At 35.3% G+C, this 27898-nt stretch overlaps 1 protein-coding gene across 1 annotated transcript in view; it reads right to left on the bottom strand.

The window, feature by feature from the left end:
* The window catches only part of LOC131060202 (CLP protease regulatory subunit CLPX1, mitochondrial), a 249427-nt gene extending 231851 nt beyond the window's left edge, over positions 1–17576 (bottom strand). The window contains exon 1 of the mRNA XM_057993357.2: positions 16500–17576. Coding sequence (XP_057849340.2) covers positions 16500–17348 — 849 coding nt within the window. The 5' untranslated portion in view covers positions 17349–17576. The remainder of the gene's footprint in view (positions 1–16499) is intronic.
* Positions 17577–27898: the final 10322 nt, after the last annotated feature.

Below are 27898 nucleotides of genomic sequence, written 5' to 3'. Positions count from 1 at the left end.
ACCACATGGGAATCCTCCATTATTCCCTCGGCTTCAGCATTCTAAGCACTTGTTTCACCTTAAATTCTTCTTTTATACACCATTGGTTTGTCAACCTATTCGCCAATCGACAACGTTTCAATGCCCTAAGGTCAAATCTCGTACATGTCTATGAAGGAATCAGACTCCATCTCCCAACTTCCCTCATTTAGTGAAGGTTGTCTTTATTTTTCCACTTGAACAGAAAGATAAATCCACACTTCCTCAAGTAGTAGTAAGTGCTTGGATATCTCCTCCCACTTTCCCTACATTTGTTTTCTTGGAGTGTAAATGTTTTTGTTTCCTTGACTACAGCTTAACGTTGTATTCTTTCTCAAGAAAGGCTTCAATTTTGAACTCGTACTATTGGGGTTTCTTCAACTATTTTTCATTTTCTTCTCCATTCTCTTTTCTCTACGACCCTTATACATTTCCCAATCTTATGGTTTTGACCACCTTCTAGTCTCTTCTCGCCTTTATTTGGGTCTAAATTTCTTTAACTAATACTTGAATTCATAACAAAAATAACCATGCATATCAGACAAAGGAATAAAAGTATATCTTTATTCACCATGAAGTTATTAGAAAAGTAGACCAAGGATGAGACTACCTTTCCTGACTACACAAAGGCTACTTAACAAACTCGACAATTGCCACAAGAACACAACCATCTATCAAGTGACTCTAACTACCCAAAGGCCAACAAACAATTAATACATGCTTGGATACAACCATATTAACAAATCAGAATTAAGGTATTGTACGCTGATTGCACTTCCTATTTCATTCTACAAGATGCTTGATTTGCAAGAGCCATTGCAACCTATGCTTATGAAACAAGATTGGAACAAGTTGAAACAATCAAAGGTTATGCAAGAGATAATGATGAAGGTGACTATGAACAATGATACTTTTTGGTCGAATGTGAGATACATCACATCTTTTGTATAGCTTGTTTTCATTGTCATCAAATATGGGGATGTTGATAGTCCTAGTCCTAGGGAGATCTATGAGTGCATTAGTAGCATGCTTGACCAAATAAATGCCACCATTTGTGTGAAAGACCCCACCCTAGAGTTGTACAATGAGCATATTCACCACAACATCCAAAAAAGGTAAGAGAAGTTGAGTGTCCCTCCACACATGGATGCATATGCTTTGAATCCAAAATGGTGTGCAAAAAGAGTTGTTAGAATTCTTCCTATTAATGATCATGAAGAGAGGAATGGCTTCATGAAAGCCATCAAAACAATTATGGTTTAGAGGAAGTTAAATTGATCAAAGTTGACTGGATTAAGTTCATGGAGCTAGATGACTACAAGACGTCAACAAGGATTGATAGGCACACTTCAACATAGTCCAAGCTAGTTGGTGGACAATCTGTGGGCCTCCTGAATTATTGTACACATTCATCTTCTCTCACAAGTTTCGAGTTCCTCTACTACTATGAGGAACTAATCCACATATAGCTTTATCCACTCTCGAAAGAAGAACAGACTTACCTTTGCAAGAGAGGAAAAGCTCATTGCAATGAATAATGCATTGTGCCTGATTGATCAAAAGACACATGATTATAGGCAAAGCCCAGGGTGAGATGCAAAGCCTCAAGGGCCAGTCAAATTTATGATAATGATGTGCAAATGTAGTTGGAGGAACTAGATTCACTTCATTCCAACAATTACAATGATGAGTTTCCTTCATATGAATTTGCAGATGATGATGATGATTATGATTTTGAGCTTTTTGCTTGAACAAAAATAGTTGTAGAATTGTTTTTGGTAATTTATTTTTAACGTTTTCATGCTTGTTGCTTGTAGAATGAGACTCTAGTTGGTACTTCGATCTTTGAACTTATAACCTATTTGAATATTTCAATTTTCAGCTAGCATGATGATTCATGAAGAATCATCGATATTCAAGGATTAATTATTACATTGTCATTTTGATGTATGAATCATGATTCAACAATTTAAATTGGGCCTTGGCATTGTTTAGTTTAAGTTACCTATATCTCTTTTTAGTTTTTATAACCTATATAAATTTTTATTAAAATTTATTATTATACAGCTGTCCCCAAAATTTTGGAACATTTTCAGTTGAAAACCCATCCTTCCCCCCATCTCAAAAACTCAAAAAAACACTTGACATAATAGGACCTTAAACCTTAAAAAAGAAAGAAGAATAAGAAAGGAAAACATGAGTATTATAATAGAGGAGTGCACCATAAAAGTCAAAGGACACGACCCATTATTACATAGGTAACTTTTCTTAACAAATAAATTAGCCACTTTAATTAATTACATATTAAAAATAGTAATATAAATAAATAATTAATTGGCCCGTTAATGGGCCTTCTCGAGCGGATTTGATTACTTCAATGGACAAAGGAGATACCAAGGCTATGTTGGCAACAACAATGAAGGAAAACTGAGAAGGGGGGGGTGAATCAGTTTTCACCGGATTATCAAACTTAACCACAAATACACAACTGATTAACTGCAGCAACAACAAAGATAAGCAAATTGATGACACAACACACAACACCAAGATTTTGACGTGGAAAACCCGGTTAAGGGAAAAACCACGGTGGGAACCTACCCACAATAAGATGATACTCTGCAGTAATATGTGTAAATGTTACAATGGTGAATGCACCTACATTCAGGCTCACTGCCTAGAGCTCACTGCTCAAAATATAATAACCCGGAAGGCTACAACCCTCAGGGAAGTCTCACTGACTTACAACAAGATTCGGACTACAATCCGGAAGAAATGAATTGCAATAATAGCATCTACTAATGCCTGATGATAGTTCCGGTTAAGCACATATGTCTGCTCTCCACCAATCTCTGCTCAATACACCACACCGAAAGATGAATCCCTTTGTTCACACATACACCACTCTCTGATAATGCAGACACCACCTCGATATCCAAATTACATGACTTTATCACCTATTTATACAACTCATCAACCTTGACAACAAGGTCAGCTAAACCCTCAACACCCAATTACAAAATTAAATTACACGATACAAAGATCGACCACCGGACCAATATAATGATATACATGATATAACATGGACCTAAATCAAATCTCCAAATACGCAACACCACCGGAAATCACGCCAAGATCAACCGCAACACGCTACACCACCAGGAATACCGCATAACACGAAGAACATCACCAGTTCAGCAAAATCACCAAAAACTTGCACAACGATCAATGCGGATCATCAAAACAAATAGGACACAATTAGGAAACACCAGCAAGCATGTTAGAATCATCAGTAACAATTGTACCAACACCACTTATCAAATCTTCATCGATCAACATCTGAAACTCAAGAACACTCAAACAACAGCAACTGTTACGAAGAAAGATAACCTGCGAACACCAAATCACGAACCATCCAAAATGAAGATACACAAGAACATCCCAAACAATCTCTCAAAATCTCAACTCAAGATCTAATCACACCGGAATATACCGGAGGAAATACCAAACTCTGCAAAGCACTGATCAGAAAAACCAAACTGCAAACCAGATCATATGATATGATCAATTAAGCTTCCCGGATCACTGAAACCAATACAAAAAGATGTAATGACACTAGAAATACTCCATATACCAAACCGTGATCCCAATAAACCAATCTACAATCATCGGAGCAATAAATCACATGAATATGTTGACATCAATGACAACAACATATCCTAGTAGTAGCAATGTCCAACAATCTCCCCCTTTGGCATTGATGGCTACATATGAATGTGAAAAACAATCAATGCAAAGAAAGAAAACATCTCCAACAAACTCCCCCTAAGATCAAGCAGATAAAACAGTTTTTCACATGCTTCTCTCCCCCTTTGACATCAATGACAAAGATTCTCAAAGCAGAAAAACCAAACTTACTCTCTCCCTTAGATAAGCAAATCATGATTCTCTCTACCTTAAACATATAACCAATCCAGCTTCAAACAGACTACTCCACCAGAGGAGCAGCATAAACTCGTCAATCCGGACAAAAGGATAAGACTGTGAAGTCCACCAGATTGATGCAACTCAATGCATCTAGTTCTCATCAAGAGGGGTAGATACCCCTTACTTGTCTCTCAAATAGACAAATGTATCTGCAGGTAAAGGCTTAGTGAAAATATCAGCAATTTGTTCTTTGTAGACACATACTCTAGCTTCACTTCCTCTTCACTGACTTTTTCTCTCAAGAAATGATACTTGATTGACACATGTTTAGTCTTTGAATGTTGCACCAGGTTCTTTGACATATTAATAGCACTGGAATTATCACAATATATGACAGTAGGCTCATCATAGATAACTCTGATATCCTTCAACATTTGCTTCATCCAAACAACTTGAGTGCAGTTACTAGCAGCAGCAATGTATTCAGCTTCAGCAGTAAATAGGGACATTGAATCTTGTTTCTTACTAGCCCATGAAACCAATTTCTTAACCAAAAAGAATGCACCACCGGAGGTACTTTTTCGGTCATCAACATCACCAGCCCAATCAACATCAATGTAAGCACATAACATGAAATCATCATTCCTCAGATACCACAAACCATAATCCACAGTTCCTTTCAGGTATCTGAATATCCTCTTTACAGCAGTGACATGACTCTCTTTCGAATCAGCTTGATATATAGCAGTCATGCACACAGCATGCATAATGTCAGGTCTAGTCTGAGTTAGGTATAGCAGTCCACCAACCATAGATCTGTACAAGGTCTGATTAGCTTTCGGAGATTCATCATTTTTAGATAATTTGCAGCTAGTCACCATAGGAGTTCCAACCAGTTTAGAGTCTTCTAATCCAAACTTCTTTAGCAATTCCTTCACATATTTAGTTTGAGATATAAAAATACCTTTTCCAGTCTATGAAACCTGCAATCCTAAGAAAAATTTCATCTCTCCTATCCTAGACATCTCAAAATCTTTCTGCATATCACCGGCAAACTTCATGCTCAAGTTATCATCTCCTCCAAAGATAATATCATCAACAAAAGCTTCAACAATTAAAATGTTATCATTCTCAATCTTGAAATATAGATTCCTATCAGTAGTACCTTTATTAAATCCCAGTTTCAATAGATACTTATCCAATCTAGCATACCAAGCTCTAGGGGTTTGTTTCAATCCATAAAGAGCTTTCTTCAGTCTGCATACCATGTCTCCATCATCTGATAATGAAAATCCATCAGGTTGCTCAATGTAGACTTCTTCCTCAAGATCACCATTCAGAAAGGTTGACTTGACATCCATCTGATATACCTTAAAATCCTTATAAGCAACATATGCAAGCAACAGTCTAACAGCTTCAAGTCTAGCTATCGGAGCAAAATTCTCCTCATAATCAATCTCTTCCTTTTGTGAATATCCTTTGAATACCAATCTTGCTTTATTTCTGACAACTTCACCGACTTCATTCAATTTGTTCGTAAATACCCATTTAGTACCAATCACATTCTTATCTTTAGGTCTAGGCACAAGTTCCCATGTGTTATTCTTTTCAATCTGATTCAATTCTTCTTCCATAGCCCTTATCCAATTGTCATCTTTGCAAGCCTCAACAACATCTTTAGGTTCAATTTTAGAAATCAAACACACCTCTTCAACAGCTAGCCTTCTTCTAGTCATCACACCTTTATTTTTAACACCAATAATCTGATTTTCAGAGTGATTCAATTTTACATACCTCGGAGTCTTCTGATTATTCTTATTTTCAGGTTCCTGCATCTCTCCACTGGCAACAGCAATATCCGGGTTAGTTGTCTCTACCGGATCATTCTGCATCAATTCTTCAGTTTGAATAGGTGTTAGAACAACATGCTGACCATCATCACACCCGCATGTTCTGATCTCTTTTCCACAATTCTCATCAACCTTCACATTTGCACTTTCCACTATCTTTCTCAGTCTCTTATTGTAGCATCGATAGGCTCTGCTCTTTGTTGAATATCTCAAGAAAATTCCTTCATCACTTCTTGCATCAAACTTTCCTATATCGTCATCTCTCTTGATATAACACTTGCTACCAAAAATTCTAAAATATCTAGTAGTAGGAACAGGACCAAACCATAGCTCATAAGGAGTCTTACTGGTATCGCCTTTTATATGCACTCGGTTGAATGTGTAAACAGTTGTGCTAACAACTTCCCTCCAATAGATCTTTAGAACATTCCCTTCAATCAGCATAGTCCTTGCAGCATCCAAGATAGTCATGTTCTTCCTTTCAACAACTCCATTCTGCTGTGGGGTTCTAGGAGCAAATAATTGTCTTCTAATTCCATGCTTCTCACAAAATGAATCAAACTCACCGAAACAGAATTCTCCTCCTCTGTCAGATCTCAAACATTTCACCTTCAATCCAGAATAAGAGTAGTATAATGATTGTACATATAGATATTGATAATAATAGATATTAATATTATAGTTATGGTTGCATAAGACTTTTAGAAATAACTCCGTAATATCACGTAATAATTCATACAAATAATAATTAATAAATGCGTAAAGGATTTATATGAATCAGAATAAGATTGAGTATTTAATATGGTAAGTTAGCAAGTACTTAATAGACTAAAGAAAGATTGAATATCACAGATTTGACTTGTGTAAGATAGATTTGACTCTTAATCAAGTTAGTATAAGTCATTAGTATTTTGAAAATAGATTAATTATGGTTAAATTAGATCAAACCCGAGTAGGGGACATTACAAATGGTATTAGAGCGATGATCCTACCATCCTGCGGGAGTTAGTAAATGCTTAGAAAAGGAAACAAAATGAGTAAACAGTTGGGCAATAAATTGCCATGCAAGGCTATCTGAGGTATGCTTCAGCAGCAAGGCCAACTGCAATAAATAGTAGTTTATGAATAAATAACGAGATAAATAAATAATTGATAAACAAAATATCTTTAAATTGTCCTAAAAATCAGTTCCGTATTTCTCCACATCCCCAAGGGAAATGGGGGCTGCTAGGGAGGGGCGGAGTAAATCCATCCGATAGGATGCCCCAAGGGTGAAAGACTCCTAAAATCTGGGATGCAAACCCCAAGGGTGAATGGACTGAGTTCAGTAATCTGGGCTAATTGAGAGTTGGTGTCAAGCGCCCTAGACAGCCAAAGTCCTCTTCTGGGAAAAGGGACAAAACCGTGGAGATTAGGGATAATTTTAAGAAGTTATATTACAAAGCTAGTTAGCTACGCTTAATTGAGGTAGTAACATAGATGTTGCCTTTGATAATTGACAGAGTATAATTGTCCTAAAACTATAATCAGTCCCGTATTTCTCCACATCCCCAAGGGAGATGGGGGCTGCTAGGGAGGGGCGGAGTAAATCCATCCAATAGAAAGCCCCAAGGGTGAAAGACTCCTCTTGAAATATGGGTTGCAGGCCCCAAGGGTGAATGGATTGAGTCCAATAATCTGGGCTACATTAAAGAGGTGGTGTCAAGCGCCCTAGGCAGCCAAACCCTCTTCTGGGAAAAGGGACGGATTGGTTTAAGTTTAGGCATGGTTTTAATGGCATCACAAGTTATATTATGATATTTGCATATGAAAATGCTGATTTATGATTATGTATTTGCTATTTGCCTGATATGTCTTCAACCGATTGCTCAACATTGTATATGTATGTTTGGTATAAATGCTTCTGAGATTGCTTAATGCTGTCATGTTTTCAGCATGATTACATCATGCACCTTTATAATGTATGTTTCTTGTATTCTTTGTATATATATATATACTATGTGTATTCATAGATTGCTTCATGTCTAATGTTTTTTTCAACATGCATGCCTTGTGTCTTTATGTGTTGCTTCATAACTGATATGTTTTCAGCATGTCCACTCCAAGTGTGTCTTTCTCATATGTGCTTTATACCCTATGTATGCTTGTGTATTGTTTCTTATCTTGTGTGTGCCTCAATGTATTGGTATGGTACTTTGTATTTTATGTGAGTGCTCTATCTATGCTCCATGCCTTATGTATATTACCTTGTGTTTACTTGTGTGCTATTTCATACTTCATGTATATACTTATGGATTTGTGCTACATGTCTGATATGTTTTTAAGTGAATTGCGTGCCTTATGTATGCTTCTCTTAAATATATATACTCTTCATAATTTGTTGATAATGATGCATTCATTGTGCCTTCAATATGTTTGCTCGATTGTATGTGTACATGTATAATTGTATTGTACAATTATGTGATCACTCCATGATTGTCTTTCTTATGAATGCCTTGTACCTTAGATGCATTTGTGTATTGCATCACGTCTTACATATCTTATAGTGCATATTTCATGCCTTAACTAGTGCATATTACTTTGTGCTTTAAGTGAATCCTCCATGCCATGCATCTATGCTCCATGTTACAAGTGCACTCATTTGGGTGCCTTATACTTCACGTGTATTCATTGTGCTTCAAGCATATTCGTTTGTATGCTTTGTACTTCAAGTACATGTTTCTTTCCTCAAGGTATATTCATTTGTATGCTATGCTCAGGTGCTATGTACATGTTTCTTCATGCTTTGTGGATTCATGAACACTTTATGCTCTATGTGTTGCTTAGCGAATATGTGGTACATGTATGCTTCATAATTTATGTGCTTCATAACTTATGTAAACCCCTGCTTATGCACTCCATGATTCATGTGTTACTTGTATTTCACTTGTATATCGCATACCTTAATTGTATTCACCATGCTTCATACCTTGTGTATACTCCATGTTTGATAGAGATTCTTCTTGCCTTATATGCTTTGGATTTGCACCTTATGTGTACTCTCATGTATGACTGAGGTCTTATGTACTCATATGTATGCCTAATGTATTGGGTTTGTACAAGGAGTGTTTATACATGCTTTGCACCTCCATGTGATGTGTACGCTTTATATCTTATGTGTATTGTGGATATTGCTACAAGTATTACTTGGTCTATGTGTCAAGACTTCCATGTATACTTCAAACTTTGCATGTATTTAAATGGCTTCGTGTGTATTACTTGCTTTACACTCATTTCGTGTTTAACATGAATTTACTTGTTAACGTACCTTATGAATGATTCATGCCTTAAGTGTACCCTTGTGTATGGTTCATGTATTCTTAATACATGTATTGTGTGTGTACTTCATATATGCTTCATACCTTTACCTATGTATCCCTTTTGTTTTTATTGGGGGATGACTCGGTTTGAGAAAATTGTCAATTGCTTGAGGACAAGCAATTTCGGGAAGGGCGGACTGTTATGTCCCCACCAATGGCACTAGAGCAAACAGTAAACAAATCATAATTACAAGCTTGAAATTGTCTTACAATATGTAAGACTTCATAGTTTCCCCTCGATCGTTAATTACGGTGCTAGCAACAATGAAATTAAAGGTTTATGTTATGACAGCGAGTTTACTAAGAGGAAATGCAGAGGGTGTTTGTTTAGAATAAACAACAATTAATAGACTCTCGCTGATGTCATTTGATTCAAGGGAAAAGAAAAGTCAATATTCGAAGATGAATTAACTAGCAAGGATTATTCATATAGAAGCAGCGATCGGCAAGGATCAGTTTTCAAAGCAATGTATTAAGACCGGTTCTTATCATGCTGGCCGATTCAGAATTCAATTCATATTAATATAAATAGCCAAGATAATTAAGTACGATGTGCTAAGGGAAGCGAAGTATATTCTATCAAAGAAACATATCCATAAGAAGATGTGATTTGATTATAGCTAGTAATGATTTTCTAAGAGGTGCAATTTATAGAAGATTTAAAAGTGAAGGAATACAATTAACAAATAAGACGTGTCTCTTCAGTTAAGTGTCTATTCAAAAGGATATGATCCTTAGATGTAAAGATATATAGAGATTGGAACATGGGATGGAATGGGGAGGTATGGTTCATGAAGAGCATAAAAGGGGCACAGCCTGAAGGAAAGAAAGACGGGAAGAGAATTATATATATATTGGAACAGATATAGCGTGCGTTGGATCAGATAAGGAGTGATATAATAAGTATGGCGTGGAAGAGGAAGATCTAACGTACATACACCAGCCAATGTGTGTATAAATTATAAAGAGAATAAATCATTCAAAGACAGATTTACAAAGGGGATACATATGATGGGGAACCACCGATCAGAACACATCAGAATAGTATTAAGCTACGGCGGTAGCATCCTTGACCTTGATGGTATGCGTGGGGATATACTTTTACTATATGAAATCAGATAATGTTTCCATGCAGAGGTTAATATTAATGAAAATGTTAACATAGAGTGCAATATATTTAATAAGGATATCAAGACAGTGGCAGACCAGATCTGACATGCGTCAGATCTGTCTGCCAATACCACCCCCTAAACACATTACTAATTAGGATTGTTTTAAGTGGTAATAGTGTTAGTAATAATATAAAAAGATACTAGGAAATCCATAAATAATTGGTAATACTATTTTATATATACTCAAATCAGAATAAGAGTAATATAATGATTGTAAATATAGATATTCATAATAATAGATATTAATATAATAGTTAAGGTTGCATAAGACTTTTAGAAATAACTCTGTAATATCACGTAATAATTCATACAAATAAATAATAATTAATAAATGCGTAAAGGATTTATATGAATCAGAATAAGATTGAGTATTTAATATGGTAAGTTAGCAAGTACTTGATAGACTAAAGAAAGACCGAATATCACAGATTTGACTGGTGTAAGATAGACTTGACTCTTAATCAAGTTAGTATAAGTCATTAGTATTTTGAAAATAGATTAATTATGGTTAAATTAGACCAAACCCGAGTAGGGGACATTACACATCCACCTAGGCCTTGAATGATTCCTCTCTTCCTCATCCAGTCCTTGAAGTGCTTCTACTTGCTTGAGAGTTGCTCATCATTCATAAAACTTATCTCATGACTTAGCCTATGGGTTACATTGTGAATCACCTTTCAATGAAGCTCTTTACTCCTATCAAACACTTAAGCACTTCGACAAAAAGGAAGCCGAAGGTTGTTTGCTCATCATAGTCCAAGACAGAGAAATGCTGACTTGATCACATCCTGACAACCAAGGCACTCCATCTTCTCGCAAGCAAAAGGTTAAAGACACCAAAATTATTGCCAAACTAGACAACTATGCTACCAAGCAAAAAAATAGGGGTCCCCATTTACAATGGGGCAATGTGTGAAAACATCACAACAGTGTGCAGTGTTGTGGACCTATCATAGTGTAGTCTTGCCCACCAATGTCATTTCTCATTACCCTCTAGCCATTAATATCATCATTAAAGTCCCAAGCTTCCCGTCTAGGGTTCTGAAATGGTGGAGGAGTTGCATCATGGGCTGGGCTTTGCAGGTTTCAGTGACGGGATGGACAAGATATGAACTGAAACCAATGGCATGATTCAACTCCACAAGAAATGTGACTATGTAATGTAAGCAATTTTTTGGCGAGGGGATGGACAAGATATGGGCTGCAAACTATGGGATGATTCAGCTCCACAAGAAATGTGGCTGTGTACTATAAAGTGTAAACAATTCCTGAATTGCTTGGTACACATCCCTTACACTCTCCACCATTGGTTGTACACTCTCAGCAAATATTCGTCATGACTTTGCTTGCTCTTGATCTTCTTCATTGTGCTGATCAATGAATTCATGTTGGCAGGATTGGTGCTCTGATACCATTGTTGTGAACCTGAACCTGAAAATGTCAACCACAACCAATGTACAGATATGGACCAAAATACAGAACTGAAATACAAATCGGCAAATTTATATTTTCTTGGTGGAAGTACTTGTATAAACAACAAATATAAAATCTCTTATAGTATCACCGATAACATAGAATAACCTAGGCTCTTTAGTGAGCCACCCTCATGTGGAAAAGCCATCAACTTCTTCCTTAAAATTCTAGGAAATACCTTCTTCATCGCAAAAGACCCTTCAGAAATGATCATGCAGCTCCTCCTTATGCAGAAGGGTTGGGGATAGAATAAGTCTATTGGTAGTAACCTATGACTGATTGATCAATCATCCTCAATCCATTTCGTTAATGTTCTACAACAAACCCTAACTATACTTCTTGGTCCTAACTAGGTCTAACTACTTGTCCTCATTTTTTAATTTTCAAAAATGTAACAACCCCTACAAATTTTTGCTCAAAATGTGTCATTTTTGTCTCTAAGGAATGTTTTATGAGGTGCAAAACTCACATTTATTAGTATCAAATCATCAGGGAGTGTGTTTGTCATTGTTGTCCAATTTTTAGTGAGTTTTGGCCTTCATTTTCCTAGCTTTCTGTGTAATTTCGGGTTTCAGAGCAATCACTGCAAGTAGGGAACTTTTTGCTTGAAATTTGTGATTTTAAGGCTCTAAGGCACGCTTTTCAAGGTGGAAAGTCTACATTTCTCGATGGTAAATCAATCATGAGTTTATCTTCCATCTTTGTGAAAATTTTGATTACTTTTGGCCTTCATTTTGGCCATTTTCTGTGCCATTTCGGGTTTCAGAGCAATCACTTACCATCAATCATGAGTTTATCTTCCATCTTTGTGAAAATTTTGGTTACTTTTGGCCTTCATTTTGGCCATTTTCTGTGCAATTTCGGGTTTCAGAGCAGTCACTGCAAGTGGGGGTCTTTTTGATGTCATTACAAGTAAAGTCACTGCAAGTGCGGGTCTTTTAGAACTGCAGGTAGGAACTTTTTGATGCAATTACAAGTTTTAAATTTCACTTTATGTTTCTTTTTTCACTTTAAGTGTAAGTGGGGTCTTTTTGAGGTGATTGCAAGTAATTGAAATTTTAACTTGTAATGTGTCCTTTAAAACCCAAAATTGGCCTTTAGGTCATTTTTTTCAAACTTGTAAAGTGACTTTTAAGACCCGAATTTGCCTTTAAGTCATATTTCAAACTTGTAAAGTGATTTTAAAAGCTTTGATTACAAGTTATTTTCAAAAAGCAACTTGTAATGAACCAAAAATAACCCAATTTGCTTCAAGTAAAGGATTACAAGACATTTTCAACTTGTAATGGGTAATGAAAAAACCGAAATGCTTGCAATGAGGAATTACAAGTTATTTTAAACTTGTAAAGAGTCTTTCCAAACCCGAAATCAGTTTTGCAACTGATTTTTACTTGCTCTGGCTCATTCAAACCCCTATTAGAGAGATTTTTGGCATGAAGAACACTTGGCAAGGTCTGCAACTTTATTGAATCCCCCATTTTTGCTCTACCATTGCCACAATTTTGCAGATTTGAGTTTGATGATGCCCTTCCCTCCTTGGTCGGATTTTTATGTTGCTGCTGCAAGTACTTTTCACATAAAAGAACACTGCCTCCATTACAAGCAATTACCAATAATGCCTATTATTGTTGTTTCCTCTTTATTATGCCCACATGTTTCATTTTGGGTCTTGAAAGGGTGATTGCAAGTTCATTATCCATGGCTTTCATTACTTGCAGTCGGGTCTCTAAGACCTGATTGCAAGTGATTTCAAAAAGTTTTAAAAAATTGCTTGCCTCCACAAAATTCCCATAGACAGATTATGAAAGCTTTCCACAAGATTGCAAGCATACCCAATCAAAATGCTTACTTGTAGTCGGGTCTAGTGTAAGTGCCAAGGTTTTTCCCTAAATTGCACTTGCAGTCAGCCTTTCAAAACCCGAAATTGGTCCAAAATGCTCTCAAAAAATACTTGAAAATGAATCTCTAGGATCCAATTACAAGTGCAAACTTGTATTTTTCCATTGCACAAATGAAGTTGCATGTTTGTTCTCCACAATTGCAAGTCAATGCTCTTGTTTTTCCACACTTGAAATCAGCCTCCCAAGACCCGAAATTGAGCTTTGACCCCACTTTTGCAGCCCCTTTGTCTAATCCAGGTCAGTCCTGTTTGCACACACAACCTACCAAATCAACAAATTAAGGCATGGGCCTTATTTTGCAAGTAGATTCCAAGATTGGAGGATGATACAAAAAAAGAACAACAACATGACGGAGCCATAGAAGGAGATAGATAAGTGATATGAATGACTGAGAGCATAGAATGCTTTCAAGACAGAGATAGGCTTCTTACCTCAACCTTGCAAAGAACTTCCCTCCTGAAAAAGCCAGTACTACCCCAAGCAAGAAGATGAGATTGAAGTTCGTTGGCCAAGGACACAAAGATCATTAAGAATGCAAATTCTCGTTCCGATTCGACATTTCTTCACTAATCCTGAATACTTCAAGTTCTAGCATCCTCAAGCAGCATGAGGATCATCATAGACAAAGGATGATGTAGTTAGAGTCGTGTCTTTGGACACATAGAATAGTTTCAATTATGCATTTGTAATTTTGTTTTGACAAATTACATGTAAAAAACAAATTTTGTAATTGCAAGTGTTGCTTTCACTTGCATTTTTGTAAAATGTAAATACATGTAAAACAACTACAAGTTGAGTTAGATTAGGACTGTGGTTGGAATAAGTCATGGTGGTTGAGAGAATTTCTCAAATTAGTTGGGACCCTCCCACTTTTTTCTCAAGGCTCCTCTCCTGTAAATACTTGAGGGGGTCTATTGTAATCTATATCTTTTGGCAATGCAACAAAATTCTGTCAGTTTGTATGTGCACTCTAAGACTTTGAGCTTAGATGTAAATCAAATTGCTTTCAATAAAAGAGGCAAGTTGTGTTGAGACTTTGTGCCAATTAAAGTTGTTATGTGACGATATTTTCTGGAATTGATTGTGATTTTTGTTCTATTGTTCAAGAGGGATTTAAATTCAAACTTGCAAACTTTGAGGTGCTAATTGTATTTAGAGTTATATGTTTGGTTTTCAAACTTTGAGTTGTTTATCACGTTTGAAGCTAGTGTAAAAAACTCAAGTAAGGAGATAACTTGTAGACTTTGTGCTGCTTTTATTTTTAAGACTTGTGCATGTAAGGTGAAGTACATCATATACACAGACTTTGAGTTGTTGTGTGTTGTACACTGTTATCATTTTGAGAAAGTTGATAGGACAGTAGGAGTGCTGAAGACTTTGTGCTTTCATTTCTATTTTCCCGTCCCGAGGAAGTGACGGAAGTCTTTGTGCTTTCATGGAACTTTGCTTCTCTTTATGTTCTAAAAATCCTACAAAAAGTTTCATTTCTCTATTTACTGTTGTTGCTGTAACTTCTTTGCTGAAATAAGAGAAAGAATATCGTCTGTTCTGAAGAAAGAGAATAAGATGTCATTCCACCCTAATTAGATTAGTGTTAGTAGTAGTAGAGGGGGAGCCTTCCCTAAATTAGGAGAGTTTTATACTCACACATTGTGACTGAAACCACAATTTTGCACATCTTCCCAGGTGTACAAAATTTTCAACCAACATAACTGTCCTTTATTTTGAAACTCCTAACAATGTGCTAATTGTCCCTTTCTTTAGGAATTCAAACTGTTTATTTGTCTCCGTGCACGGATCCCAACTAAATTGTTAATTCAGTACAAACTGCCCTTGATTTTAGCGAAATGCAGATGATTCACTATTGACAGGTTGCTAATTCATTACATACACAATGCGAAAGCAATCAAAAATGTTGTGGTACTAGAAATTTGGAAACATTACAGTTCCATGGATCAAATAATTCACCTTAGACACTGAAAAGAATATGCAACCTACTAAAAGGAAAATTTGGTATAATGTGAGAAATGAAGTTACAAGTTAGCTGCAAGCCTCCTACATGGGAAGTCTTAAGTTCAAATCTCAAAACATTGTTAAAAAAAAACTGCTATAGGGAATTTAAACAAGATTCTGAAGAATAGAGCAAAATCAAAATCACAAGAAGATTTAAGAAAATATTCTTCAAGAGTCGAGACATCTAGATAACGAGACTCACATTGCTGACATAGAATAAGATGCGAAGCATGTAAGCTGGCTTTCTGACCCTACTTCAAAGAAAATGTTTAAGCACACGTCTTGAGAAAAAGTTAATTTCTTGTTGAAGTGACCTGGAAGACCTTCCCAAAATTCGTGTTCTCTCATTCGGGTTGAAGTTTATAGCTGCGAGATACTTCTTTTATCTTGTTGTAATCATAAGCAACTAAAACAATGGTGTTGCGATTATCATCGTCCAATTAAATCATCCTCCTTTTCGTAACTATCAAGCAGAGTCTCTAATGTTGAATGGTAGACACAAGAAAGAATAATGCAGTGTGTATTTATAGATTTTTTATTTTCAGACAGATACAAGATCATGCATCTGATACCACCGTTTAATGTTCTTAATTCCAACATTTAAAGTCTCCTTCAAGACCCCTCTTCTGAAAAAATACAAGATAAAAGAATAGTTCTCTTTCCAAATAATAACCACAACTCTAGTGATGGCAATGCATGTGGACTATATCAAAAGGCTTCACTAATTGTGTAAATTTTGAATTTGCTGACTTCTAAGTATTTGAAAATGAGAGAATAGAAAGGTGAAACCTTTTTTGCCCTCTCCTGTCCAACGACATACTTGTCGAGGCCTTCACAGATTTGTCTGGGAGTTGGCAAATCTTTGCCAAGTTTAAAACCGCCCCAAGCATCTGTGGAGGATGATTCTCCTCCTCCTCCTCCTCGGCCAGCAGAGACAGAGGCAGAAGCAGCTTGAAGGGCCACAGCAGGCGGTATGGCCAGACCAGGGGGCTGCCAGTGCTCTGGAGGCTCCCCTTGTGACTGCGACCTCAATCTCTCCCACAAACAAAATTGCAAATCGCCGATCCTGCCTCTCCCCCTGCCTCTTCTCTTCTCCTCTTCGTTTTCGTCACCATCACCCTCAAACTCAATTGCCTTGCCATTCGACGAAGTCACTTGAACGAAATTTCCGTGTGGGGGCGCCAAATTAAAGGGCCGAAAATAATAAGCGGTTTTGCAATTAGGACACAAGTTTACAGCTTCCAACCCCTTGTAGGATGCCCATGTGGAAAGGTGCGGCGGAATACGAGGATAAGGTGGAGCGGACAAGTAAATGGCGAGTGGCTTCGCACAGCGGGGGCAATTAACCGCGGCTTTCACGTGCTTGCTACGCTCCTGACTTTGCAATTGAACTTGCCACCCTCCCATCGCATTCACCCTGGCCTGCCCTTGACTGAAGCCCAACGCCAACAGCTGCTGATGATGATGGCTAACGCTGCTCCCGACACAATTGTCAGACCATAGCGCTGGGAATGAAGGTGAAACCCTCTCTCCATAGCCACTTCTTGGGAGAATGTCATTGTGGGAATGTTTTCTCCATTTGCCACCTGCACACTTCTTCGCTTCTCCTATTCTTATCCTCTTCCCCCGGAGAAACATTCTAATCTAATTCTTCTCTTCCTCCTCCAATCCAACTAAATTTAAGATTCCTTTGGACGCATTTGCATGTTAACCACAGCTTGTTCAAAAGGACCATTTCCCTCTTGTCAAAGACAAAAATTTGCTGAACGTATTTTCATTCGAAGCTAACTGAGGGGAGGGAGAAGATACGCATGCTAGGCCTGATTTCTGCTTAAAGAGTTTCAGTGGCATCGCCTCCTTTTTCTGTGGGCGGTATGTTTTTTTTTATTAAATATTGGAAGGAAAATAAACTCTCCTTAGCTTTTAGTTTAGGCTAATTAAATGTTTATAATAATAGTATATATTTTTGTGGTTGTTTAAATTTATAATGATAAGTTATTGGATATGAAGAAAAAGAAATAAATATTATGAATGAATGAGTTTTAATGATATTTATTAAACTATTATTATATGAGATCAAGAGGGTGAAATAACAAATAGTATATATAATCTTTTCACAATACAATTATAAAAACAGTGTTTTAAATTGATGTACATAATCTAAAAAGAAAACAAAAGACAATATTTTACAATCAAACTTTCAATGGAATGGTTAATAAAATTCATTTTCTTCTCTCTAAAACCTTTATGTATGCATTTCATCTTCAATTGTAAATGATTCATGGTTATTGGATGCTTAAAAATAGGTAATAATTCACCATTCATAATAACCCATCTTAAATCCTAATCTTGATGTCAAACAAAACGAGGACTTGCATTGTTCAATAAAACCAGTAAAGAGGAATCAAAATTTGTATTGTTTGTTTAGATTAATTTTCATAATTCAAATCTACAGAGTGTTGGACTAAACTTATGAGCTCCTAACAAAGGCTCAATTTTGATGACTATATAGTTGTATTTGCACTTTTTTTAACTATAATATACAATCAAACAATTTTTTTTAGAAATCTTATTTAATTATTATTTAGTATTTTCAAAAAAAACATTTTCTATTGAAGAAGATTTGAACTCAATAGCATCTAGATGCCTACAACGTGGATTTTTCCATTAAACAATATTTTTGAAAGAATATCTTTATCCATATTATTTTTATGCTTTTTTAATATAACATAGTTTTTTTAATATTGATAAAATATTTACAAGTTAAAAAAAAAAAAAAATTGAAATAAATAGGTGACTAAAGGAGTTTGAAGGGCACACAATATACTGAGAAGGGGGGTGAGTCAGTATATACTAATTTGAACTTAATTAAACATTAATTGTCATTAACAACTTCTCTAAATATGAACCTCAAATTATCAAAGTAATGTTTACTATTTTTTCCTTAATGATAAACTATTTAATTAACACACAAGCACACATCTACATAAAGAACGTCAGATTTACATGGAAACCTAGAAGGGGAAAAAACACGGTGAGAATAGTTGCTTGGATCTACAGCCCAAATCCAATCTCACAAAATAATAGATCACTTGCAATATGAAGTAGGCACCAGCCTACCAAAAGACATTAATCCCCAATTACATTTGCACACACCAACCTATATAAGACACCAATCCCCTACTCCATGATCTAAGCACCAACTTAGCAAGTTAGACACCAATCCCATTGAAATACAAAAGACATGAATTATTGACCTTCAAACTGAATACACAACTTGCATTTGATCTGATCTTAACATTTAGAACACTCTCCCACACTACATATGATCTTTTGATGAGACTACATAATGATTAGGATGCAAGTCACAAAGCATCACACTCATACTACACATCATCATTCAATTATCTGATATTATAATAATGGGTGCACTAGGAATGAACCTAGATCAACTATGTGTGTGTGTGTTATATATAAATATTATTACATTCCATGTCAACCTAAGAAAAGACTATTGCATCTACAAGTCAGACAAAAACATAAACCTTCACCAAATGTGTAATAGTCTAGGTCCCAAAGCCTACATGTTACTCCAAAAGAAAGATCACGCTACGCACTACCCAACATAGACTTATCTAGTTCCAACAGTCATCCACACACTATCTTCAGTGAGCACACATTACAAACCTCTAATGCATCAAACCAAAATAGCAATCCAATTGATCAACTAGATCAATGACTACTCTATCACATCTAACTTTCTCCTATTACGAGCTCAACTCCAAAAACTCTAGAATCTAACACAACATGTGTATACATACTCTTCTTCCAAGCCTTGAATCATTTAACTCTCAAGTGTGGTAGAATGTGAAACAAAACAAGTTGCAATGTAAACGCACTATTTGAGGAATAAATCTCAATAACATACCACAAATACTTCCAAATAATCTTCAACACCTAGAATAGATGTAATATGATATTACAATCATACAACAACTAATTTCACAACTTGCCACTGTACTTATAGAAATCAACTACTCATACAATAGGTGTGGTTGTATAATTACATGTTGATTCAACTCCATACTGATCTCCTTTGTCACCACCTCGACTCCTTGGACATTTCATTGACATCAATGACAACATATGTTCAACAATCTGCCCTTTTTTGACATTGATGGAAAACAACAAAATATTGTTAGCACGTCAACACAAACCAACTCTTTATGGAACTCCCCTTATGTGAAACAGCTAAAGCTTCATAGCATTTGAACTTCTTGAAAGATGTAGCAGTTTGGTTTCTTTTCTCCTCCTTTGACATTAATGACAAAGGAAAACAATGACAAGATACAACACATCTAACTCATTTGAAGGATATAGAATTTTGGACTTCGTTGAATATGATCCCTTTTCATATTGGATATCTTTCTCCTTGATAATCTTCCCCTGAGTTCCACACTTCATTATGTCATCTTCTCTTTCTATATCTACCAAAACTATGCACTAAAACACTCTGCAAGACCACAAAGTCCTCTTGTAGATAGAAGTCAACACCCCCCCTTAATCGGTACTTCTTCTCGATTCAAGAAGAAGGCACAACCACTCCCAACTTCTATTAGAGGTACTCAAAAGTCTCCTTTGGAAGGGATTTTGTCAAAATGTTTGTTGTTTGTTCCTTTATCTCAACATACTCCAACTGCACCTCTTTGTTTGTGATCTTCTCTCTCAAAAATGATACTTAATTACAATATATTTTGTCCCTGAATCCATCATCATATTCTTGGAAATGTTTATGGCACCTGTATTGTGACAAAGAATAGAAATGGGCTTATCAACATCTATTGTCATCTCCTTCATATTATGCTTCATCCATAGAATGTGAATGCAACAAAAACCTGTTGCAATGTACCTTGTTTCCACTATAGACGGGGATATTGAATCTTTCTTTTTGCTCAACCAAGAAAGAAAGCTCCACCACTTGTACTCTTCTGGTCACTCATATTTTTGATCCAATTTGCATCTATGTCCACAATCATATTAAAATTCTCACTCTTGGAATATCACAAACCATAATTCATTGTTGCCTTTATATATCTGAATATCCTCTTCATTGCCTTGACATGAGTTTCCTTAGGCACTACCTAGAATCTAGCAACCATACCAACTACTTGCATGATATTTAGTTTGGATGTAGTCACATACAATACACTACCAATCATAGACCTATACAAAGTCTAATTTATTGGGGCATAGTTAACATCCTTTCTCAATTTACACCCAGTGACCATAGGTGTACTTACCAGTTTACAATCTTCTATGTCAAAGTTACTCAACATCTATTTTTATGTACTTGGTCTAAGAAATGAATATATACCCTTGTCTAATTGAGAAATTTATAGACCGAGAAAAAATGACAACTCACCAAGAATAAACATGTCAAGCTCTTTTTGCATTGCATCCTAGAACTCTCTACACTTTGCATCACTACTACCTCCAAATATAGAGTCATCAATATAAACAACAACAATCAACAATCAACAATTCATCACCTTTTGATTTTATGTATAAATTGTTATTTGTACTACCCCTCTTGAAACCTTGTTGTTGTAGACACCTGTCCAATCTGGAATACCATGCTCTAGGGGACCGATTGAGTCCATAAAGAGCCTTCTTTAGTCTGCACACAAAATCTAATTGTCTAAACACTGAAATACTTATGATTGTTCAATGTAGACATCCTCTTCATTCAAAAATGCAAATTTAGCATCCATATGATAAACCTTGAAATTCTTCAATGTTGATAATTCCAAAAACATTCTAATTGCCTCTAACCTTGCTACTACAGAAAATGTCTCCTCAAAATAATCTCCTTCAACTTTAGCATGTCCTTTGTATACTAGTGTGGCCTTATTTCTAATCGCTTTTACTTCTTCATTCAACTTATTTCTAAAGACCCATTTGGTACCAATGGCATTCTTGTCTTTGGGTCTCAAGACCAACTCCCAAGTTTCATTCTATTCAATATGAGATAACTATTCCTCCATCGCTTCTAACCATCATTTTTCTTTGCTTGCCTCTAGTTAAAATGTACATATTCATTCTCTTTCTCAATTCTTCTATGAGTCTAAAAACCATTGTCTTTATCTCCTATGATTTGATCTTTAAAATTATTCCTCTAAACATACTTCATTGGATTCTTTGAAGCTATGTTCTCTTACTCACTCCATGCAGTCTCGTCTCCACTATAGACTAAATTATCATTGTCATCTTCATCCATAATGACAAATTATTGTATTGCCTCATTAATGCTTACATTGACACTTTTAACAATCGTTTTCAATATTTTGTTATCATATATAGGTCTTTCATGTCATAAAATAACCAAGAAAAATACCATCATCGGATCTAGAATCAAACTTAACCAAATGTTCTTCATCGCTCTTGCTGTAGCACTTGATTTCATATATTATGAGACATCTAACTAAAGTTGATCTTTCTTTCCATACCTCTTATGGTGCCTTGGTATTCCTTGGTATAATTTGAGCTCTATTCAAAATATATATTATTGTCTAAACTACTTCTCTTCAATACATATCTCACAACTTTGCTTGACTTAATATTGTTTCAGCCATCTCCTAAACAACCTAGTTTTTTCTCTTTACAACTCCATTTTGTTGAGGAGTCCTAGGAGTAGAATATTATATTGAGATCCCATGCTTCTCATAGAAGTCTTCATATTTATCAGAGGTAAATTTTCACTTCCATCTAATCTTAAAACCTTTGTTCTTCCAATTTCATTTTCAACCATTGCCTTAAATGATTTAAACTTCTCAAAATATTATAATTTCTCTTTTAGAAAAGAAATCCAAGCCATTTTAGAATAATCATCAATAGACATCATAAAATGCATACCACCTTGAATGCTCTTTATCCTCGTTAGTTTGCATAGATTTGTATGAATAAAACCCGATGGTCTTGTTGTGGAGTACTCCTTAGAAGGAAACTTGGTCTTCATATACTTTTCCTCACATCATGGTTTGAAACTAGTAGATGGAGGCTTCTTGATCTTTAGTATATCTCTAACCATTCCTCTTGAGATACTTCTACAAGATCATTAAAGTTGATATGTACCAACCTTCTATTCCAAAGCTAACTCTCTTCTCTTTGTACGACAAAACATTTTTTCCTGTTAACCTTACTGAGATGATATACATCAGTATTGATCTGTCTTCCTTTAACAATTAACTCATCAATATTAGTCTTCTTGATTTCACATCCCTTAGCATTTAATGAGAGATTATAACCTTTATCACATATGTGACTCACACTCGGGAGGTTCTGTTTTAGACCTTCTAAATTCAAAACATCATAAGATTGTGTATTTCCACCATCAAGACTAAAAGTAACCTTGCTAGTAATCTTGGCAACTGAGTTATTACCAAGAGTCATTGCTCCTCTGTCAAACTTCTTTAAGTGCATGAACTTGCTCTCATCTCTAGTCATATGACTTGAACATCCATTGTCAATACCCCACAAATTCTTCCTCCTTTTGAGCATGTAAAGTAGTATAAGCAATTGTAGATTTCTCTGTTCTTTTTTCTTTTGGTTTCTTCTTCCATATCTTTTTAGATTCACTTCTCTTATTTCCTTTTACATCTGATATAGGGGGAATAACAAGATTGCTTCTACAATTTTTAGAAATATGCCCAAAATTATTGCGCTTAAATCATATTAAAATTAAATATTGGTGCAAAAACATTTCTACTAACAAAGTTGTTTTTCCTTGTCAGAACCTTTCTACAATTCATAACCTTATGACTAAAATGATTATAAATGAAACAATAACTAGAAATATATTGATTGAGCCTAGTATCTTACCCTTGTCCTCTTGAATCTTGTATTCCAGATATACTATTTTGTCTATGCACTTGATTGAAACCAACACCCACCTTCTTGCTCTCCCTGATTGTCACAACTTGTTCAAATTTGGAACTTTTAGATTCATTTTCTTCTAGACTCTCACCAACTGACTTTATGGGCTATTCAACTACCTTTCCCTTCTATATTCTTGTAAGACCAATTTCCAATTTGATATGTGGTGATCTCTCGCTTTCAATTATCTAATCTAATATTTCACTCCTTTTTCCCAAACTTTGACTTTAGCGAATTATTTGCTTTTTTAAGATCTTTTCTTAATGATACAATCTTTGCCTTAAGCTTTTCACAATAATTATCTCTTGTCAACAGTCTTTCTGTCATAAATTTTGCAATCCTATTTGCTTCTTCCACTTGAATCTTTAGATCAATGACCATCTTCTCCACCTTCTTAATTTTTTGAACGAATTTGTCTTTATCTTTCACCTCTTTAGCAATTCTCTTCTTCGACCTCTTTATCTCTTTGTTAGCATAAATAAATTAATCCCCAAGACCTACCTCATCATCATCATTATTTCCAGACTTCTTTCTTCCATCAACTTCAATATTATCCATCACCATAAATAGAGCCTTTTCACCTTCATTCTCGGAAGTGCCTTGATTATCATCATCATATGATGAGAAACTTTCCTCATATATAAAGAAACTTTTCTGATTCTTCTATAAATTATTCTTATTAGGTTTCTTCCTATTCTTTTTACCTTCATTGTTAGAGTCTTTGTATGGACACTTAACCATAAAGACCTACTTTACCATAATACAAATATTTGAAAGGCAACTTACCTTTATACTCTTTGGAACCTCTCGGTAACTTTGTAGCAAAGTTTGCCTAAATTTGGATCTTCTTGCTTCTTGGATACTTTAAATGTAGCCTCTTTCCTTGAGAATTTGTCAACATCAATCCTCACCTCGTAAGCAGTTAAATTTCCACACAACTCATCCATTGTTTATTTATCCAAATATTAAGCTTCTTCAACAACAAATATTACATTTATCTTCTTCAACAACAAGTATTTTTGCATCAAATATTGGGGAAAGGATCTAAATGCCTTTTTCATAGTCATGATCTCTTTCATTTACTCACCAAGTACTCTAATAGAGTTTACAACTTCATCAACCTAGAGGTGGAATGTAGTAAAGTTCTCATCTTCCTTGATTTTCAAACTCTTAAATTGACTTTGGTAGTTTTGAGACTGTTCTTGTTTTACCTTATCATATCCTTCATATATGTTTGCAACTTAACCCACACTTCCTTCACTTTCGTGCAATGCATAATCTTCACAAAAATTAAAGTTAGATAAACCACATAAAGTAGAATTCCTTGTCTTCACATTATTCTCACATGCCTTGTTTTCAGTTTGGTCTCTTGGAGGACTATCAAGTATTTTGTAGCCATCTACAATTGATTGCCAAACATCAAACCCTAGGGCCATCAAATATGCTTCCATCCTCACACTCTAAAAAGCATAATTGGATCCATAAAAAAGTGATACCTTATTTGAAGACAAATCTTCTTAAGCAACTGAGTCTACAATCCTAAATCTACCTTGAGCTATTAAGCTCATTCCAAGGAACTTAACTTTGATACCAATTAAGGGGCACACAATATACTGACAAAGGGTGAATTAGTATTACCAATTTCAACTTAACTAAACATTAATTATCGTTAACAGCTTCTCCAATTTTGAACCCCAAATTATCAAAGCAACATTTACTGATTTTTTTGTAATGATAAAGTAGTTAATCAACACACAAGCACACATCCACCTAAAGAACACCAGATTTACGTGGAAACCCAAAATGGGAGAAACCATGATGAGAATAGTTACTTAGAATGACTGCCCAAATCCAGCCTCACAAAATAATAGATCACTTACAATATGACATAGGCAACAACCTACCGAAGACACCAATCCCTAATTACATATGTAGGCATCAACCTACTAGAGATACCAATCCTCTAATCCAAGATATGAGCACTAACTTAACAAGTAAGACACCAAGCCCATCAAAATACAAAAGATATTAATTGCAGACCTTCAAACTAAATACACAACTTACATTTGATATGATCTTCTAATGAAACCACACAATGATTGGGATGTATCTCACATAACATCACCCTCATACTACACATCAATAATTCAATTAGTGGTTATTACAAGGAATGAATCTAGATAAACTACATGTTTATGTGTTATAAATATTATTACATTCACATGTTGGCCTAAGAAACTATTATTGCATATGCAAGTCGCTAGCAAAATAAACCTTCACGAAATGTGAGGCTAAATCTAAAAACCCACATATTACTCCAAAAAAATCATGTTATGTGTTACCCAATGTAGATATATATGGTCTCAACAATCATCCACACACTATCTCCAATGAGCACACGTTGTGAACCTATGGGCATTAAACTAAAATAACAACCCAATTGATCAACTAGCAGAGTGACCACTCCTTCACTTTTAACTTTCTATTCATTGAAGCTCAACTCCGAAAACTCTAGAAACTAATATGACACATGTAGATATACTCTCCTTCCAAACCACATTTCATAACTCTCAAGTGCAGTAGAATGTAGAACATAACAAGTTGTCAGTGTAAACACATTATTTGAGGAACATACCTCAATAACATATAGTAGATACTTCTAGATCACCTTCAAAACTTGGAATGGATGCAAGATAATAATATAATCATACTACAACTAATTTCACAACTTGTCACACTTCCAAAACTCAAATGCTCAGACATATACATTATGATAGTTGTGGTTATACAATTACATGTTGATTTGACTCCATAGTGAGCTCCTTTGTCACCACCTAAACTCCTTTGATATTCGTTTGACATCAATGATAACATATGTTCAACAACGTCAATTTAAATCAGATGGAGATTTTATTGATAAAGATTCTTCAATTCATTATGCGAGTGTAATACACCTCTCGACATAATTATTATTGATATATTATTGGATATTGAGAAATAAATATTACAAATAGCTATAATATTATTGTATATGCCCAATTATATTATATTATCTTATATTTACTTTATTTTATATTCATATTTTATAATGTACAATTAATGTAAGTATCGAATATTAAATATATAATATTATATTTAAATATTTACATATAAGATATTTATAATTATACATTTTAAATATCATTATAAATGCTTTTATAAATGGGAAATCTTAGACATGGATAATAATAAATGAATTAAATTAATAAAAATAAAATTAGAAAAATTCAAATATTTTGGAATTACCTACACATCATATCCAACTGGGTGGTTACATTAAAGACTAATAATGATGAGTTGGAATGGGAAGATTTTTGAGGGGAGAATTGATGGAATATCTATAATTAAAACCTATGGACACTAGCTCTATTTTGCTCATTGGGATACTTATGAATGTGAGAATATTGAGAGTTTGAAGTCTACTGAGACATAATATAGTGGTGGCAGACAACTTGTCACATGTTGTATTGTTGGCATTAAGAAAATCGGTCAATCTAGAAAATCGGTATATGTACTAAGGTTTGTCATTGATGTCCAACACTTATCGGTGAAGACACTAACCAGTGAAGTGGTATAGGTAGAGTGGTGTTACTGTTCAGTAAGCAATAGTGAATGGAAACAACATTGGTATTGAATGACCAAAGGTTACTTCAGCTCAAGGAAAGATAAATTTAGTTAGCCAATCTATCGCTCAGGAAGATCGGTCACTCCGGTGGTGGTGAAGTCACAAAAGGTGACTCAAGCAAGGAAACTTGTTTGCTCCAACCAACTGGTAACTCACTAGCAAACAGGGGAGAGACATGATGCTAGCACAACAAACCGGCAGCCAAAGAATGAACTGGTAAAGTAAGAAGTGCAGTTACATACCGGTACACCGATATGACAGAAGGAAGACAGGCGATCACCATAAATCTCAGAGTAGTGATCGGCCATTTAGTTGCGGTGGCAAAGAATGAGTTGGTAAGCTTATGTCTATGCCAAATCATTTGTTGGTAAAGTTAACTTTCAGTTATCATGCAGTCAAGCATGATTACATGTGGATTCTCTGGTTCGCATTTATTTGACTGAACATGACTCAGAGGTTTCTATCCTTGGGAGATGCGGTTGCAGAACTGGTTGAACACTTGGCGGAATTGTTGAAAGGCATGCAGAGAAAGAGTGGGAGAGTTTGAATTTGAAATCTTCTGAAATCCTTGATTGATCTGATTGAGGACATG

The sequence above is a fragment of the Cryptomeria japonica genome, chromosome 3, assembly GCF_030272615.1.
Source record: "Cryptomeria japonica chromosome 3, Sugi_1.0, whole genome shotgun sequence".
Lineage (NCBI taxonomy): Eukaryota > Viridiplantae > Streptophyta > Pinopsida > Cupressales > Cupressaceae > Cryptomeria > Cryptomeria japonica.
The sequence above is the reverse complement of the archived record's forward strand: the minus strand, read 5'-3'. Positions and strand labels throughout refer to the sequence as shown.